Source organism: Coenobita brevimanus, chromosome 60 (assembly GCF_032717465.1).
Source record: "Coenobita brevimanus isolate Jiangsu-jjx chromosome 60, ASM3271746v2, whole genome shotgun sequence".
Taxonomy (NCBI): Eukaryota; Metazoa; Arthropoda; class Malacostraca; order Decapoda; family Coenobitidae; genus Coenobita; species Coenobita brevimanus.
The window spans coordinates 37788518-37807034 of NC_137013.1; the positions used below are offsets into that span (position 1 = coordinate 37788518).

At 40.4% G+C, this 18517-nt stretch overlaps 1 protein-coding gene across 1 annotated transcript; it reads left to right on the forward strand.

The window, feature by feature from the left end:
- The first annotated feature begins 1047 nt into the window (after positions 1-1047).
- LOC145403381 (uncharacterized) lies at positions 1048-17565 on the forward strand. The gene is made up of 3 exons (XM_080275165.1): positions 1048-1077; positions 15571-15681; positions 17194-17565. The coding sequence occupies exons 1-3, from the start codon at positions 1048-1050 to the stop codon at positions 17563-17565; spliced, it is 513 nt and encodes a 170-aa protein (XP_080131291.1).
- The last annotated feature ends 952 nt before the right edge of the window (positions 17566-18517 follow it).

Consider the following 18517-nt stretch of genomic DNA (forward strand, 5'->3'; position numbering starts at 1 on the left):
GGAAAGCTACCCCCCAAGCTAAATACTCACCAAGAGGCTGCAAAAATAAAGTAGTAAACACGTCACCGGAAAGTGTTGTGACTACTGTGACAATCTCGCAGCTCTAGGCGTGCTAAGCAAACAAGGATTCCACTACATTTACAGAAAGTGCCCCTAAAAATACCTTGCTGTGTTTAAACTACTGACACACAAGGCGTAGATGAGATTTCAAAAACGAGGTGGGCAAGGGACGGCCAAGCATAACTGTGGGATGGCCCAAAGAAAACACTTTAGGCGGGCCGGGTGGTGTTCCCCCAGATATCTGGTGTGGCCATGGATATTTCATGGGTGTCCAGTGCCACCTTGACCACTCCACTGGTCACGCTTTCTAACTATCTGTTTAACTATCTATTTTACCATCTGTTTTAGCCATGTTCAGAGCAGTCCTAGAATCTTACAATTTAATCCCGTAAACCGGAGGACGTACGTTTCATCTTATTCTTAATACTTCCAGACAGCCTTAGTCAACTTACGAAGGGTCTGTAGTAGTGAAAGGTTTATTGAGGTTTATATGGCCACCCTGATCGCAGCCTCCCCCACACTAAATAAAAGCGTCTGGAGATGGCAGGAATAAAGATTAGTCATCGGATTCCAGGTGTTCAGGCCCACGAAGTAAGAAACAGTTCGTCAGTGTTTATGCATTGCCCTAAATTATGTCTCGTCCCTGCGACCTCGACACACACACAGCGCCAAGGCGGAGAGGAAGGAAGAGACATGGTGGGGTGATCGTCCGCGTGACCTTGACAAGCGGTGTTCCTTAAGGGCGGGTCTTTGTGCCTGCAGGGGTTTGGGCTAACCTGGGTTGAGCCCCATGGATTTAAGGTCAAAGCAGTTGTTGTTGTTGTTGTTCAGTTGCCCCCGTCCGTCTGGCTGAGCAGACTCATCAACTGCTGGCAAGCAACTGCCCTTGCAAGGCCGTCTTGTGCAATGAACTGATGTTTCCTTGTGGTAGACAGCACCTCGCCACAGTGAGGAGAGGGGGGAAAAATGTGAAGGTTTGGTTCCTGGATGAACGCCGCATTTGCATCTCTGCACTCGGTAAAAGAGGCGCCATAGTAGGCTTCACATTACCCCGTTATCTGGTTGTAAGGTTACCACCCAGCATGGTAAATGAATTCATGGGTTACATGAAACCATCAGGAGTGTCATTTAGTGTAGAGCCACGTGATGTGGAAAGAAGAGTAATAAATAGTGAAGGATGGATGGGAGAAACAGGAAGAGAGGAGGGCAGACATTAAAAAAAAAAAATGATAATAGTGAAGGAAGAAGCAGGCAGCTCCACATCAAGTGAATGGATGATGGTCGCCACCACCTACCATCCAGTCTATGCAGCTGTGGACATGAGCACTGATGCATTTCTTTCTGATAAGTAACAAATCCGTGAGCAATGGCTTTCGAAACACGGTGATGCGATATTTGGACACCTATACACGTTCCAAAATATTATATGTGAGTTTCACAAGTGCTTGACTGAAAACTGGAAAAAGATGTTATCGTTCGCAGTTGTTCGGTCAGAGAGGTGACATTAATATTCCCGATATACTTCGTACTTCAAAAGATGTCTACGGTAGTTATGGCCAAGTAACGTCCACTGAATTTGACTGAATTTGATCTGTACCTTTTATTTTTTATCAAATTATATTTTCCGTGTACTTTTTTTTTTTTTTTTTTCAAAGAACCAAGAGAGTAAAAACGTCAAGCACGAACCTCACCGAGGGGAAAGAAAAAAAAAATTAAATATCCGGTCGTATTCTAGGTGAAGATTAGTACTTAGCAAAAGTTGATTATCAGCCTTAATAACCCCCCTGTGGTCGTTAGGCATAAAATTAACTCTTCTTTCTCTTCCTGCTCCGTTCAGTGCTAGGCTCCTGGATAACCGTTTGAACCCTGTGCCCGAGTGGCATCTTTTGACAAGAAAATCGCCAGGTGTTAAAGTAAATAAAATCCCCAGGTGTAAACAGAATCGTCTGGTGTTAAATAAAATCCCCAGGTGTAAACAAAATCGTCTGGTGTTAAATAAAATCCCCAGGTGTAAACAAAATCATTAGGTGTTAGAGTAAATAAAATCCCCAGGTGTAAACAAAATCATCAGGTGTTAGAGTAAATAAAATCCCTAGGTGTAAACAAAATCGTCTGGTGTTGAAGTAAATAAAATCCCCAGGTGTAAACAACTTCAGAGAAACCTTTATTTGAGATGATTTTTGAAGGCATTAACTGCTAGGATTTCCCTCAGCTAAACAAAATCGTCTGAAGTTAGCCTGAATCAACTCCCCAAGTACATCGGCATCAGGGAAAGGGTTGACCGTATCAGAGCGATGCCCTCCTTTATTTTTGACGTATCCAGACGATTTTATTTATCTTAAAGTACTTGAGTTGGAGGGGTTAGATAATAGCCATTATTGACCCCTTCACTACCAGAAAGTCTCAATGATAATAATAAAAATAATAATAATAATAATAATAATAATAATAATAATAATAATGATAATAATAATAATAACAGTTATGATGATTGTGATGGTGATGATGATGACGATGATGATGATACTACTACAAGTCTACTAATAACAACAACAACAATAATAATAATAATAATAATAATAATAATAATGATAATAATAATAATAATAATAAACATGTCATCGCATTAAACGGGTTAAGGTTATAATTACCCACAAATTCAAAAGTCAGTCTCAACCCTTTCAGTCCGTTTACGTGCTTTGCTGATCTATGTTTGCTACCTCCAGACGATTTTATTCAGCTTGGGGCAGGCGTGTTGTGGTGAAAGGGTTGATGAAGGCTATATCAATCCCCTGAAGTTCTAAGGCTCCTCCTGGCTGAATAAAACCGTCTGGAGAGTGAAGGGGTAATGGTTTGTGTGTCGAGGTAGAGAGAAAACACACACACACACACACACACACACACACACACACACACACACACACACACAGAGGCACGCACGCGCGCGCGCGCGCATTTTCTGTTACCTACGTTTCAGAAAAAAAACTGCCATTCTGTTTGAGAAAGTGTGTGTGTGTGTGTGTGTGTGTGTGTGTGTGTGTGTGTGTGTGTGTGTGTATGTGTGTGTGTGTGTGTGTGTGTGTGACTTTGAAGGGACACTGCCTTGCTGTGGGCAATGCATGTAGAATCCCAATGACGAGTGAAACAATACTAGCCGGTTGCAGCCATAATATACTGATTTTACTTTGACCTAAAACAGCATTTTCTTTATACTGAATTCTGAGTTGCACCAAAAGATTAACCTTAGAATATGATGCTAGTCATGAAGATGTACTTTGGGAAGGATGTAGAGCTGCTGTTTTGTCTTTTTGCCTTGTGAGATAAGCTGTAAAAGAACGATAATCTGAGCCAGGTTAGAGTAAAAGGAGGATAGGCAGGTCCAGTGTAAGGGATAAGGCGAAGTGTTCCCCTCGCCATAAGCAACCGAGCCTGCCATGTCGCCCAGTACACAGCGCTCATAAATAATGCTGTTGTCTACTGGCGATGAGTTTTATCGTGATCCACGTTTTTATCATGGTCATCCACGACTTCATGTAATTATGATGGTGGTGATGATGATAGAACAACTATACTAACAAGAACAACAAAGCAGCAGCAACAACAACAAAACCATTAATGATAATAACAAGACAGTACTTAAAGAGCTTATACCTCCGCCAGCGTCAGTAATGTTTATTTTGTATTCCTGCATATGGATCCGGAGCCACCTCAAAATCTGATCAGACGAAGGCTTTTAGGTTTCACAGAGATAATTCTACGGCCATAGTCAGCCCTGTCACACTATATAAGCAGATGATGCCTTCGCCAATTTGTAATTTATTCCTGCACGCCGATCCGGATCCACCTCACTCGCTGCCCACCTATCCATCAGATTTCACTGCAATCCTGTAACGACTTTTTGAGATTTTTGTGCAGAAAAGGACAGACACGGGTAAATACATAACTTTCCCCAACTTCGGTGACAGAGTTAATAACAAAATCATCATCATCATCATCATCATTATCATCATCATCATCATCCGGACCTCCTGCCCACCCTAGGGCAGGTTGAGGTGGTAGGCGGGGGCGCTTACCATCCACTCACTCAGTGTAGGGATGCCTAATGGTCTCTACACTGAGTGACAAGCTAAATGGTTTCCTGTACCCAGGAAACCATTCACTGCGCTGCTTCGTAACCATATAACCGAGGTTTTTGACCCGGTGAAGTGTCCCCCAGATTCCCCTCTCTATAATCACTTAATCATGGCGGACGTAATAATAGAATAGTAATAATAATAATAATAATAATAATAATAATAATAATAACACCCAAGCCAGGTATATCACTGACAATAATGATGCTGGAGATTATTACTATTACCGAAGCAATATCACTGTCCAACATCCGCCGCGACACAGCAGTTCCCCGAAAATAAGCATTGTTCGGCGTGAGGATGCTGCTGCTGTCACGTTGTCTCCTCCCCACACCTCGTATTTTACTCTTCCGTCAATTATTTTATCCAGTAATTTGCGGGTCATTTACTGTCTTGGGAACGGCGGTGGCTCGATCGGTAGCGCATTCGTCTCGTCAAGCTTGTGTCTCGAGTTTAGGGTTCGAGCGTGAGAGAGATGGGTGGGGGAGAAATGGCTGGCTAGTTGTGTGTGTGTGTGTGTGTGTGTGTGTGTGTGTGTGTGTGTGTGTGTGTGTGTGTGATGGCTTATTAACTTGTGACAGGGTTGAAAGTAGGTATAAATGTCTGATACACTTAAACGCCTTAACCCGATGAACAAAACATAACATTGCTTCATTCATCGTATTTCCCGACCAACAATTAATAACAACTAAAATACAGCAAACTCTCATCCTTTTTCTGACCAGCTCTCTAATGCAAGAGTTAACCGCCACTCCCAGTCCTTCATGTATGCAACAGGTCAGCTCTGGAACCGTCTCCCTCTGTCTGTATTTCCGACAGCCTATAACCTCCAGTCTTTTAAACGCAGTGTGTCTAGCCATCTGGAATGAACGGATCTTGAATTTTGCTCTCTCTTATCTTGTTTTTATTTTTTCTTGGAGGGAACAATATTGTGAGCTTCTGGCCTTTGGCCCCTTGTACCATGCATAAAGATCAGTGGCAGAATTTGACAGTACTACGACCCTACATCATTTCAATAGCACTTCTTGACTAGTAACATTTTTGCGTTAATCTCTTCTTACAGCTCAGCATTCAAGATGAAGGGATGGTAATTTTACTCCTAGTTTAAGTGGATAGAGCTTAATTAAAATGAATGAACTCTATATGAAACAGTAATATGCATTTGGGAAACCTAACCCATTCACCCTAATAACGCACTTTTTTTTTTTTTTTTTTTTTTAAGCACCAGACGGTTTCGTGCAACTTCGGAGTGTTAGCATCGACAACTGAAATGGGAACCTGGACTGTACATTGGACGGTTGCGTGTAGTAGTCTAGGGAATATTGGGACTAAGGACAAATGAAGTGCTTACCTTGATGGACCCCGTGTAGTCGATATGTATTTAAGGCTTCTTCCTGAATTAACAACGCGTGACTTACAACAGGGATTTGATCTTAACATCTTCACTCCCATGACGTATTTTACTTGGTTATTTATATATTTATTTATTCATTTATTCTTATCACCAACGATTTTATTCAGCTTAGGGGCTACTTCCCTGTCCGGTGTTGCGTATAATCTCCATTCACCCCTACAGTGCTAGAAGTTCATCTCAGTCTGAACAAAGTCGTCCCGTGGTTTGCTAAGTAGTAGTAGTAGTAGCAGCAGTAGTATTAATAGTAGTAGCAGTAATAGCAGTAGCAGTGAAATAACAACAATAATAATAATAATAATAATAATAATGAGAATTTTGGCATTTTCTCACTGGTTTCCTCAGTCGCAATACACTGAACATATTGAGTAAGGGTAATCAGTCCAATTTTTTTATGTTACGTTCAGACGATTTTATTTAGCTGACGGAGGATTTTAGAACTGGTGGAGTTGGATATAATTTCCAATAACCCTTTCACTACGAGGGAATTTCACATAAAGGTAAATAAAATAATCGTGATTTGATTGAAAAGAATAGTGTTGTCGGACTGAATGGGTTGCCTGCTTCATTTCCAGGACGATTTTTCTGTTTGTCTTGCTACCTTCAGATGATTTTGTTTAACGACTAAGTGAAGTTCTGGTACAGGTGTTGATTTCGTTCATATGACTGCTGACTCAAAAAATGTCTCCGGGGTAAAACTGTGTAAAGGTGGCAGGAATATAAGTCAAAATGTGTCTTCCAGCTGGCCGTGCTAAACTGATTACATTTATTATTATATGGTGAAATTTTTGAATATGGTAATCGAAAAAATACATATACGTGTACGAGTATGAAAAGAATGACTGAACCCTGGCAGTGTTTATAATGAAAGTTCGGGAAACCAAGTCGGTTTAATTGTTATTTTCCCAAGTATAAATTTGGGAACGGAATATATATATATATATATATATATATACATATATATATATATATATATATATATATATATATATATATATATATATATAGAGAGAGAGAGAGAGAGAGAGAGAGAGAGAAGGGGGGGAGGTGGAACAACTGCCCTGGCCCACACCTGCCCTCGGTAAGACACTTGTAGGACAGACGTGGCCCAGGGCACTGCATGTGTGTGTGTGTGTGTGTGTGTGTGTGTGTGTGTGTGTGTGTGTGTGTATTAGAAAGAGCCCCTTCCTCCTCTCCATTACAGTAAGACAGCAAATCGGTATCAGTGAACAGTGTTAAATACTGTTTTGCCCAACTTCACAAACTTATGGGAAAATTTATGGGAATGAAAGAATAGATAATAAAGTAAAATAAATGTATGCAGTCAAGTATTTATTTATTTATTTATTTATTGAGAGAGAGAGAGAGAGAGAGAGAGAGAGAGAGAGAGAGAGAGAGAGAGAGAGAGAAGGGAGGGAGAGATGAGGGAGGTAGAGGGAGAAGAGGTGAGAGAGAGGGAAAGGTGAAAGCGAGGAGGGTGGTAGGTGGGTTTTTCCGAGAGAGAGAGAGAGAGAGAGAGAGAGAGAGAGAGAGAGAGAGAGAGAGAGATTTTGGATATTAGAAGCCTGGACGATTTCAAAGTATTTTTTTTTCTTTTTTTCGGGAGAGAATCAGGAAAAATACTATAATGATATGATATGAAAGGCGTGTATTGGAGGCATGAATCACAGCAGGAATTGTGAGGAATATAGAGGATGGACTTTCTTTTCGGGGACAAGAATCAGAGAAATAAAAATCATGGGGAATTCAAGTGATGGGTTTATTATCATTATTTTTCTTTTAGGACATAAATCAGAGGAGAAGAAATGTAGGCCAGTTCTAAAGTAGGACTGTTTATATATTTATTTATTTTATTTATTCATTTATCTGTTTTACTGATTAAGATGCATTTATTACTATACATATAATAAATATTTTTGGACATGAGAAAAAATTTGGTGATATGAGACGGATAGGACATTTATTTATTTATTTATTTATTTATTCATTCATTCATTCATTACTGTGCCATTTTTTATTTACCTATTTATTTACATGAACTGGATGAGAAGTCTAAACGTAGCTTGGGTATGGTTTTATTTTTCAGGATAGCCATCAGAAAAAAATGAAAGACGGCGGATATTAGCCTTTGGTCGCATACGAGTTTTTTTTTTTTTTTCTAAATGAGCCACGACAAGGAGAAGGAGGAGGAAGAGGAGGAGGAGGAGGAGAAAGAAGAAGGAAGAGAAGAAGTGCTAGAGGCTCGTTGAAGGCAAGGACAAAGAATCACAAAGTTGGAGGCATACTGGAGGAAGACAGAAGACAATGATGGAGAGATGTTGGAGGCAGGAGGAAGGGTGGAGATATACAGTGCTGGAGAAATGGTGGAGAGATGCAGTGAGGAGGTCGAGAGAGAGAGAGAGAGAGAGGGAGAGAGGGAGGGAGAGAGAGAGAGAGACGAGGTACAAACGTCAAAGGTGATAGAGGGGACATCGGAGTGACCGCGAGGGAGAAAGGAAAGTGTGAAGGGAAGGCAGTTCGGAGAAGGGCACATGTATGGTCAAGGCTGGTCGGGTATCTTCGTCGTGTCTTTTTTTTTTCTTGTGTAACTTTCTCCGTACTCTAAGTCATTGTCAGTTACGTATCACACACACACACACACACACACACACACACACACACACACACACACACACACAGAATACAGGCAGTATAAGGAAGTAAAACAGAGTAGAACTGAAGTACCCTTTGGATTACTATTATTTTTTTCGCTGTCATTCATTGATAAAATAAAATATGAGAAACAGGAATATTTTGGTCTTTCCGAGGCCTGCCGCAAGACCGGTAGGCAAGGTCTTCTCTTCCCCAGGCCGTTCCTACCAAGAACTGAAAGAAGGACCTGCACTGCAAATACCACGGCTGCTCTCGTGGTGTACCTTAAGGGGAAGACTGGATTTAGGGAAACTGTATGTCTTCCTCAATGTGTCCTCGTGTAGTCGATAAGCATTAATTTCGGTCTACGGATACCCCTATTTAGTTTATTTTATCTAGACTAATGGTGTTGGTGAGGGACGCCTTCAAGTGGTGGCACCGATATAATTGGTTGGCCCCGCTGCCCGGTTAAACTAAACGTCCCTCAGCTCCCTCCCTATTCCCCTGAAAGCAGGCTGGACTGCAGGAGGCCAGCATCAACCTGCAATCCACTGGCCTTATGTTCATTGGTGCCTGTGGTTGCTACACTTACTACAGCTACCTTGGCCAATTCCAGATTTTTTTTTTTTTTTCCGCTGAGAGATAGGCTACCTTATCAGTCAAAGGGCTAAGACCAATAAAATAATAATAATAATAATAAGGAAGACATAGAGGGATTGCTATCAAGAATTAACTGAAAATAATGCAGAAATGTAAAAGTATATTACCGAATGCACTGGAGTTAAAATATTGCTGTTTGGCAGTTAAAAATATAGCTAATTATTAAAGTTTACTTGATGGTGCAACCTGAGAGAGAGAGAGAGAGAGAGAGAGAGAGAGAGAGAGAGAGAGTTCAGCGAGTATAACATGTAGGCAAGACTGCAGTAGGATCATAATCGTGTGCAGCAGCTGCCATGTGTGGGTGTGCGGGCTGACCAAATACACATTTTCTAAACAGGCTGGAATAATTTCTACTCTTACTAGTCGCAGTCAGTGTCTTTCCACGCAGTGTTGCATCACTATCTTTATCAACTATGCGCAGTTATAATAATAAAAATAATAATAATAATATAAAATTAATAATAATATAAATAATGATGATAAAAATGAAGATATCAAAATAATAAAGTAAAAATAGATAAATAAATAAACCAGTAAAAATAAAGTCGACTTATCCTGACTAATCATTAATTTTGGGAGGAAGCCTCTTAACGTGATGAAACTCACTATTGCACAAGATTAGTCAGGGTTGCTCCCAAGGCATGTTGAGTGTTCTCGTATGATATTGACTTCCCCATATTGCAACACACACACACACACACACACACACACACACACACACACACACACACACACACACACACACACACACACAGATTCCCAGGAGAGGTATAGTATGTTGTGGGAAAGTACACAAAATTCTTTCATCTTAACTTGGCCCAGTTTTTCATCCTTTTGTAGCACATTTCACACAGCTCAGTGGAAGGAAAAGGCTATAGCACAGCTTTACATTCTTCCCATAGCACTTCTTCGTGACCAGCATCATTTTCTAGTGTTAATCTCTTGTTACAGCTCAGCAATGGAGATGGGGAGACGACAGTTTTGGGCTAAGTTAGAGTAAAAGGAGTTCAGTTAGAGTACAGTTAAATGAAGGCCGACACGAAACATCTATTTATACGTACACTCAGTTGCAAAAGTCCACCACTCCCTCCTGCCCCTGTCATCGCTGGAAGTATGTAGATGTTTTAAAGAAGGAGTAAACACAGGTGCATACAATCACCCAGAGATGGATGGTAAGAAGCACCTTCCTACATTATGCCACTCTCAAGGACCGTATTCTCGTAGGATAAGGAGGCTCCCTAGCACTCCTTCCTTAGCGATTTATTTGCAGAATCAGCCATTAACATCCTCTTCTTTGCTTCTTATATCTTTTTAATGCCGACATAGAGTGCATAATAACACACAAGACTGTAGTAACGGAGCAGAGTCAGAAATAGTCTAGTAAGGATAAATAAAAATAAAAAAAAAGAAAGGAAACAAAAGAAAACATTGTATACTTCTAGCCCTCAGCGATTCATACACAACAAAGCAAATACGGTATATTAACCTTCTCATGGTCAGGACGAGTCTAGTATTCTATTCCGGAAGACTCCAGACCATTATATACTGCTGAGTGAGTCATAGGAGCCTGATTGTGTTAATACTGATACTATTAACCTTGCCATTGTCGGCACAACCCAGGTACTCAAGTTCAGGATAACGTCAAGCGATTTCATCCAGGTGAGAGTGAGTCATAGGAGCCTGAGTTTAATATTTTGCACATTCCACCGGGGTGTCTAGAAATTACATCGTCGTGTGTGTGTGTCCTGAGTTTAATATTTTGCACATTCCACCGGGGTGTCTAGAAATTACATCGTCGTGTGTGTGTGTGTGTGTGTGTGTGTGTGTGTGTGTGTGTGTGTGTGTGTGTGTGTGTGTGTGTGTGTGTGTGTGTGTTTATTTACGTGTATTGTATGTATTTATTTATTCATTTTAGTTTTATTTTAGGGTGATTTAGAGAAAAACGAGTCAAAGTTTCATTCCTAACCAGTTTCTGCAAAACCCGTCTTCAGAGGAATAAATTCTCTCAGAACAAGCCTTTTGACGAAACCACTCAGGAATAAAACTGTTTTTTTAGACCCTTTCTTCTTTAACTTGGAGGTAGCAAGAATAAACCACCACAATACGTCGCCGAAGTCAAGATGTCTAAAGTGTAACCATAATTGAACCTGTGAGTGTATGTAGGTCAACACACTATCGCGAATCAATGTTTCCTGGCCACAAACGGCCCAGTAATGCTTTCAGACACTTCCAAATGCGTCATTACCCACACTATCGAAAGCCACTTGTATAAAAATAGTATCAAGATTGTTACTATTTTGACAGTTCTTTGATTTGAGGCCAGTTCATAAAAATATATAAATAAATGAAATGTGAAGACTGAAGACATATTTGAGAAGACCAAGGGTCATGATTTTAGGCGGCACAGAAAGCTTCAGAGCGCCTCTTCCTCGGCGATTTATTTTGCATGCTATACCTTAACAATTATACGTATGTTATTGTATCGATTTAGTATCGACCGGTGCTGGAGAGGAGAGGAGGGGGACTTTGCGTTGTGGCACAGACATACCTTGACTTCTTCGATGCCTGGCTAAGCAAAAGCCCCTCATCTCCCTTCCTATCATGTAAAAGGGGATGATGGAGTGCAAAAGAGAGGAAACTTAAGCCTGCACTCCACTGGGATCACATTTAGATGAACATGAAGTTACAATTCTACTACTATTAATATCGCTAAAGTCGCATTGATAAATTATAAGAGGATAGGATACCAGGAAGACTTTGAAGAATGAATCGTTGAGGAAGAGACGAAAACTCATAGTCACTCAGATTACAACCCTAAGTAACAAATACTTATCCTTGCTCAGTATTTCCGTTTCTTAGCAACAAAAGAGATGCAACACAAGACGCTCAATCACGGGGAAAAAAAAAAGTGAGGTTTTAAGTTTATTCTTGCCATTTGTAGATTATGATGATGATGATGAAAATGATGATGATGATAATGATGATGATGATGATGATGATTATTATTATTACTACTACTACTGCTACTACTACTACTACTACTACTATAACTACTGCAACTACTACTACTACCACTACTATAGAATTTAGAGCCCTTGTCTAGTTGTGAAAGGAATACTGAGGGCCACATCTATTCCTTGCGGGCCGAAAAGTGTCTCCCAAACTGAATGAAAGTGTCTGAGAGCATCAAAAACAAATCAGGTCATCGTAGTGAAGGTGTTTATATTTCCGGTCGCCCAGGATCTTACATAACACCTCCTCCTAATTGATTTATTTTGCCAACTAAATTCTGTTATTATTTTTTTAAGTTACTGATGAAAACAACGTCGATATAAAAAGATATGAAGATATAAAGAACATACGAGAGGCCGTAACGATGTGATAATAATAAATCGCTTAGGGAGAGCTGCTACTAACTTTCCCACTCCAACGAGAATACGGACCAAATTATACATACAAGCACTGAAACCACGTATAGCTAGACTGAGTAATTATTTCGCCCGTCTAACTCAAAATTTTGTCCTCCTTAGCAAAACACACACACACACACACACACACACACACACACACACACACACACACACACGTCCAGGAAGTTTTCTTTTTATGCGCATATATTTTTGACAGTCTTTTTTTTTTCCCTCAAGTCTACAGCAAGTTAAATAAAAAGAAAACAAAAAAGCAGCCAGCATTAGAATTCCCTTGTTACCTATGAAGCTGATTCCGTTTCCCTGAACTTAATACGCCACCATTTGTATAAAGAAAATTTGTAATATTTTGTAACACCTCACCATTATGTAAGAGGGATTCCCAGTCCTGAAAACCCGTGTAGCTAGAATGAATTAATACTTTGCATGTACTTACCTCATTCACAGTAGCCTCTCTTAGTAACGAGAATAATAGCTTACACAGTGGCTCCCTAACACCTCTTCCTTAGCGATTTATTTTGGACACAGGTGGGTAATATTTTTGTGAGTTATTTATGCAGAGTAAGGCGATACTGGAAGGATTTATATGACACAAAAAAGGACAGTAAGGTGTAATAAACAAAATAAATCGCTTAGGAAAGGGTGTCAGGGAGCTTCCTCAACCGACAGGAATATAGGTCATTATATAGATTTGATTATCTGAGTAAATATAGCATTGAAATGTTTTCCTCATATAGTTGTGGTGACAATGCACACTATCACGAGTATGGTAGTCACTTGTTGGTAGACTGACAAAATTACTCGCATATTTAACCCTGCTCGTACATATGATATACCAATTCCCCAGACATACCTATTAGTGCAAGTTATGCCCATGTATTGTAAGTGTACATTTTGCACTTTCATGTCTAGATTAAAGAATGCACATTATTACAAGCCATCATCATTATCATCATCATTATCGTCATCATCATTCAGACCCCGTTTCCCACCCCAGTAGAGGTTGAAGTAGGTACAGAGAGTCAGCAAAAAAAATAATAGAATGAGATACTAACCAAAATTTGCCCACCTGAATGAGCCACACACCCATTCATTCACCATTCGAGCCCGTGGAATCTCGGCTCCTCCTGATAATTCAAATAACCTTCTGCACGTACCTTCACACTCACCTATCTGACAGTCAACTATTACAGGTACTAATCCCATAAATAGTCAAGTCAAAATAAGTAAGCCATCTAGTCTATTTCAAAGTTTGCCCTTTTTAGTAATGGTAAAAATACGCTACACATTATACAAGGCAAGCACTGAAGCGGAAAACTGCAGAAAAGGTGAGTGTCCGAACGTTGCATCTTCACAACAAGAATGTCAAAATGTGAGTATATTTTCTTCCATATATAACACCAGTGGGTAAATACTGCACGTCCTTACCTTGTTAAAAAATTTTCCCCCTCGGCCGCGTGGATTCCTGTTGTTTCCGCCAGGCTACAGGTTGCGTCAAGGACAGAAGGACAAGTCATCCCTCAGGCTGCTTCTATGGACGACGCGATCACCTTGCAATTTTTCTTTTTTTCAATCCTGCGTGGCCTTGACGCGATGAGTGGGGCATAACGGTATATAAGAGGCGCCCACCTTCCCCACAAGCACCTCACAAGCTCAAAGGAACCCCAACAAGGTATGTGAGACGCTCGCCAAACTTGTTTGTTTTAACAGGGATACGGAGTTCAATTTTTCAACCGTACTGTAAACGTTTGTTGTCATTCTTTTCTTTTCGCCTTTTGTCCAGACTGTAAATGTTAATAACTAAAATTTTACTGTGCATAGTAAACTGCAGGAACCGCTGTTATACACTACTTAAAGGTGATACGTATATTTTACAAATGCACGTTCCGATCTTCATTCCATTGGTTCAGTTTACTTAAGTGTTTGTTTGATTTGGAAATGAAACAGTAATTAGCTGAAATCGCCATACAAGGAACAAAATAACAACTTCTCAGAGTCTGATTTATTAACTTAGAAGCTGGACTACTGGAGATAGAGACAGCAGATCTTTGATTTGCTTAGTTTTCACTTTATTACTTTCAGCAAATATAACATCGTCATATGCGTTGCAAGATATCCATGATTTTCGACTTTAGTAATTGGCTAACACATCCAGCTTGCAGCTGGAAGAACTTTGAGTTCGATTCCCTGGTTGCCCAAACTGTTAGACACAATTTATTGCCTCCGTCCATTTTTACTCAGCAGTACTACTGCAGACCTGATTATATTATCGATGGTTATGGAACGTGTTCTAGGGGAGGTCTGGGACTTACTGCAAACAAAAATATCAGACTGATTTAACGACTTTCATATAGTCCATCAGCATAACTCAGAAGTAAATTTCGGCGGTCATTAAAGGAGGACCGAGTTCCCCGCCAAACATTTAAGTCAACAATTTTAGTATGTGTCATTATTATGTTTTTATGTTTAGTTAGTTCATGAATTTTACTCGTTTGTCCCATTCACCACGAGAACGTCTTACTGTATCTTGTTATCTGCAGGTGATTTTATTCTACTTAGGAAAGGCTCTTTTAACATTGAGACGATTAATTTGAACTATGAGAGGTTTCTCGCACTGAAGGGGTTACTGGCTGCTCTACTTAACCTCACCAGCTGGAAAAATCTAACCTCGTTTTGAGAGAGAGAGAGAGAGAGAGAGAGAGAGAGAATTGAAGAAGTGTCAGATATACCCTCCATTTACCCCCTTCACTACAAACGGCCTTAAATTCTTCCCAAAGTTGAATGAAATCGTCTGGAGGCAGCAAGAATGAAGGGATTTGAAGCCTCTAGTATCAGGTGGAAAGGGTAGTTCAAGCAATCGATTTTTTTTTTCCAAGTCCTTCTCTAGAGTACGATACATATTGTACTCCTTTTTTTCTTTAACTTGATCCAAAATTGCTCTAGTTGTGTGTGTGTGTGTGTGTGTGTGTGTGTGTGTGTGTGTGTGTGTGTGTGTGTGTGTGTGTGTAACAGATGCATTACCATGTGTTTGTTTTGTCTCGTATTTGTCGTATTTGTGTGTTTTATTTGTATGGCATTCATTACGTACGAGTGTTGTATTGGTGTATTATATGTATGTGTGCTTTTGTGTTGCAGAAGCGTTGCAGTCTGTTGACTCTGGGTTGCATTTGTGTTCGTTTATTGTATCCGTGTATTGCATTCGCTGTACTAGTGTTGCATTACTGTAATTGACGTGTATGTGTTGCAGATGCGTTGCAGTGTGTTGGCTCTGGCTGTGGTGGCGTCATGCTGGGCCGTGGCGTCAACAGCCTTCATTGGGTCGGGTATCATTGCAGCTGCAGGACTCTTTGCACTCAAGGTGGGTCAGTGATATGCTCTCTTCACTTTATCTTGGCCCAAAATTGCAGTCTCTCCATCTTTAAATCTTATGCTGTGTAACATCTATACTCTGTTCACTCTAACTTGGCCCAAAATTGCAGTCTCGCGATCTTAGAAACTTATGGTATGTGAAATGTAGACTCCCTTCACTTTATCTTGACCCAAAATTGCTCTTTCTTCATCAAAAAATCTCATGATGTTTAAAATGTATACTCTTTTCACTTTAACTTGGCCCAAAATTGCTATAGCTCCATCTTAAAATCTCATGATACGTGAAATCTATACTCTGTTCACTCTAACTTGGCCTAAAATTTCTATTCCTCCGTCTTAAAGCATCATGGTGTGTTAAATCAATACTCTGCTCACTCTAACGTGGAGTAACATTGCTATCTGTCCATCTCGAATGTTCACTTGTAACAACAGATTACTACTAGAAACTGATGCAAAGGATGTAGGCTATATGTTTCACAGTAATCTCTTCTTAATCGACATATTTCAGTATATGGCGTATGGCTGTTCATTAACATGTTATATGACCAGTGTCTGTCCGGAAAAATGAAGAAACAAATAAGTAAATAAATAAATGAATAAATAATAATGATCCTAATGATAATAATAATGATAATAATAAAAAGTAAAAGTAAATGAACCTTAAGTATGGTGACATTTTTTCTAGTTCATTCTTGTGCCTCCAGACGATTTCATTAAGCTTACGAGAGCCGCCTGGGAGACAACAAAATCCCTTTATGAAGTTGCAGAATACTGACCCGCTTTAGTTCAATAAATCTCTCCCGAGCTGAATAAAATCGAATGAATCTATCTATCCGTCTGTCTAAAAATCTGTCTAATCACGAGGATGATGGCTTAACAAAAATCGCCTCCCTGTCACCCTGTCGTCCATCATCAGGCTGCTCTTCCTCCAACTCACAGTACTCTCTTAACAAACACACTTCACCCAATTTCTTCACCTCATTCTCGGTCTTCCCCTCCCCCTCTCCTCTTCCACCCCACTCACACCCACACACTTCACCTAATCTCTCCACCTCATTCTCGGTCGTCTCCTCCCCCTCTCCCCTTCCACCACACATACACTCTCCATGTCAGTCTCATAATCTCCATTCTCTCTCCCCAGCAAAGTCATTTTCACTTCAAACACTTTCCACCTCATCCACATCAACACGACATTCCTCTCTCTCTCTCTCTCTCTCTCTCTCTCTGCGTTTCCTCCACATCTCCTCTGAGTAAATAAAGAATAACCTATGTCTTTTTTTTTTTTTTTTTTTTAGCCTTCAAGCCCTTTTGTAATTTCATTTATTACATTTTTGTTTACACGTCCTTTTTGCATTCCTTTATCGTAATTTTGTTTACATGTTTTTCCATTTCTTAATTTTGCTTACATGCCCTTCTTGCAGTTCTGCAACTAAAATTTGTTTTGCATTTCATATTTTATCACTTCTTGCATCATAATTTGGCTTCTATGTCTCCCGGCCAGGCTATACTCTTTACGGGCAAAATCGGCAAGCGTTCAGTGCACGAGGGAAGTGACGTGAGCGAGAACCTGTTGCTGACCACGGTGACGCAGCTGGACCCCAATGGCTGCGTCCTGAAGCTGCTGTGTGGCCTGCAAGCCAAACCGGAGGGCGAACGTACTCCCCACGAGGCAGAGTTGGCACGCATGTTCTCCAACGACTCCGAGTCGCTGACCTCCTACAACGCGGCCTTCGTGTACGCTGCAGGAGTGGGCCGCCAGACTCGAGACCCAGCGACCTGTGACAAGCTCTTCAGCAAGTGCCCTCTGGAGCAGGAGCAGCTGGGCAATGTACTGGAGCGGGCCTGGGGATGTGGCATGGTGGACCTGCAGTGAACATTAACCATCCAGAACAAGAAGACTCAGGGGCCATATTTACAACAAACTTTTGATTACCGATAACCCCCTTCGTAACTCAGATTTTTTTTGTTTTGTTTTCAAGTAAGGATCAGGACATATTTCAGAATATCCCCATTTTTCCCGTTCTTCTTATAAAAACAGATTTGAATTAGAAGAGAGAAATGGTCATAAGACTTTTTGAATCCCAGCCTAGATCGTCCCGACAAGACAAGGAAGAATGTGTCTCACTGACCCAAGAGGAAACAAGAGAGATGCTTGCACGGTAGACAGGCGGGCAAAAAGCAAAACAAACAAACCGAGCACATCAAAACAAATCTGAACACAACCCAAATAATCTAAAGACTTGAAGAAATCTAGAGAAGAGTCGACGAAACTGACAAACCTTCCCGACCGTCAGCTGAAATGGACTAGTGGTGAACTGTACCCTTAGTCCGTCCATGTCAACTCGGATCTCTTGTTGTCTGTACTGAGTGTGATTTTGTATATTTTTATTGTTTGGTGGCAGAAGGGAATGAAATAAACACTGAACTAATTTTCTTGTGGTTTCTTTTCTATATGTATGCATGGTAATACATGGGCTACTGATTAACAAAATTCGATGAACCAAAGTAAAATAAGTAATAGTGGTAGTAATAATAGTAGTAGTAGTAGTAATAGTTGTAGTAGTAGCAGTGGTAGTAGTATCGTAGTAGTAGTAGTGGCGTAAACCCAGTGGACTGCAAGTTGCCTTCCTCCTGCAGCTCACCATCCTCCTTTCGGGGAGAGGGTGAATATTAAGGGACGTTTATATAACTGGGCAACAGAGTAGCTCGGTTGTATCGGTGCTACAACATGCAGGCGTCCCTCTTCAGCACTCCAAAGTAAAAATAAAGGACTGTTTGAGCTGATAAGGCCATAGTCACTTAAATAACAAGGTGACAAAACTAAA

Coding starts and splice junctions, on each gene's coding strand:
- LOC145403381 (XM_080275165.1), top strand. CDS start 1,048: ATGAACGCCGCATTTGCATCTCTGCACTCG. Junction 1,078..15,570: donor CATTTGCATCTCTGCACTCG/GTAAAAGAGGCG, acceptor TATGTGTTGCAG/ATGCGTTGCAGTGTGTTGGC. Junction 15,682..17,193: donor CAGGACTCTTTGCACTCAAG/GTGGGTCAGTGA, acceptor TCTCCCGGCCAG/GCTATACTCTTTACGGGCAA.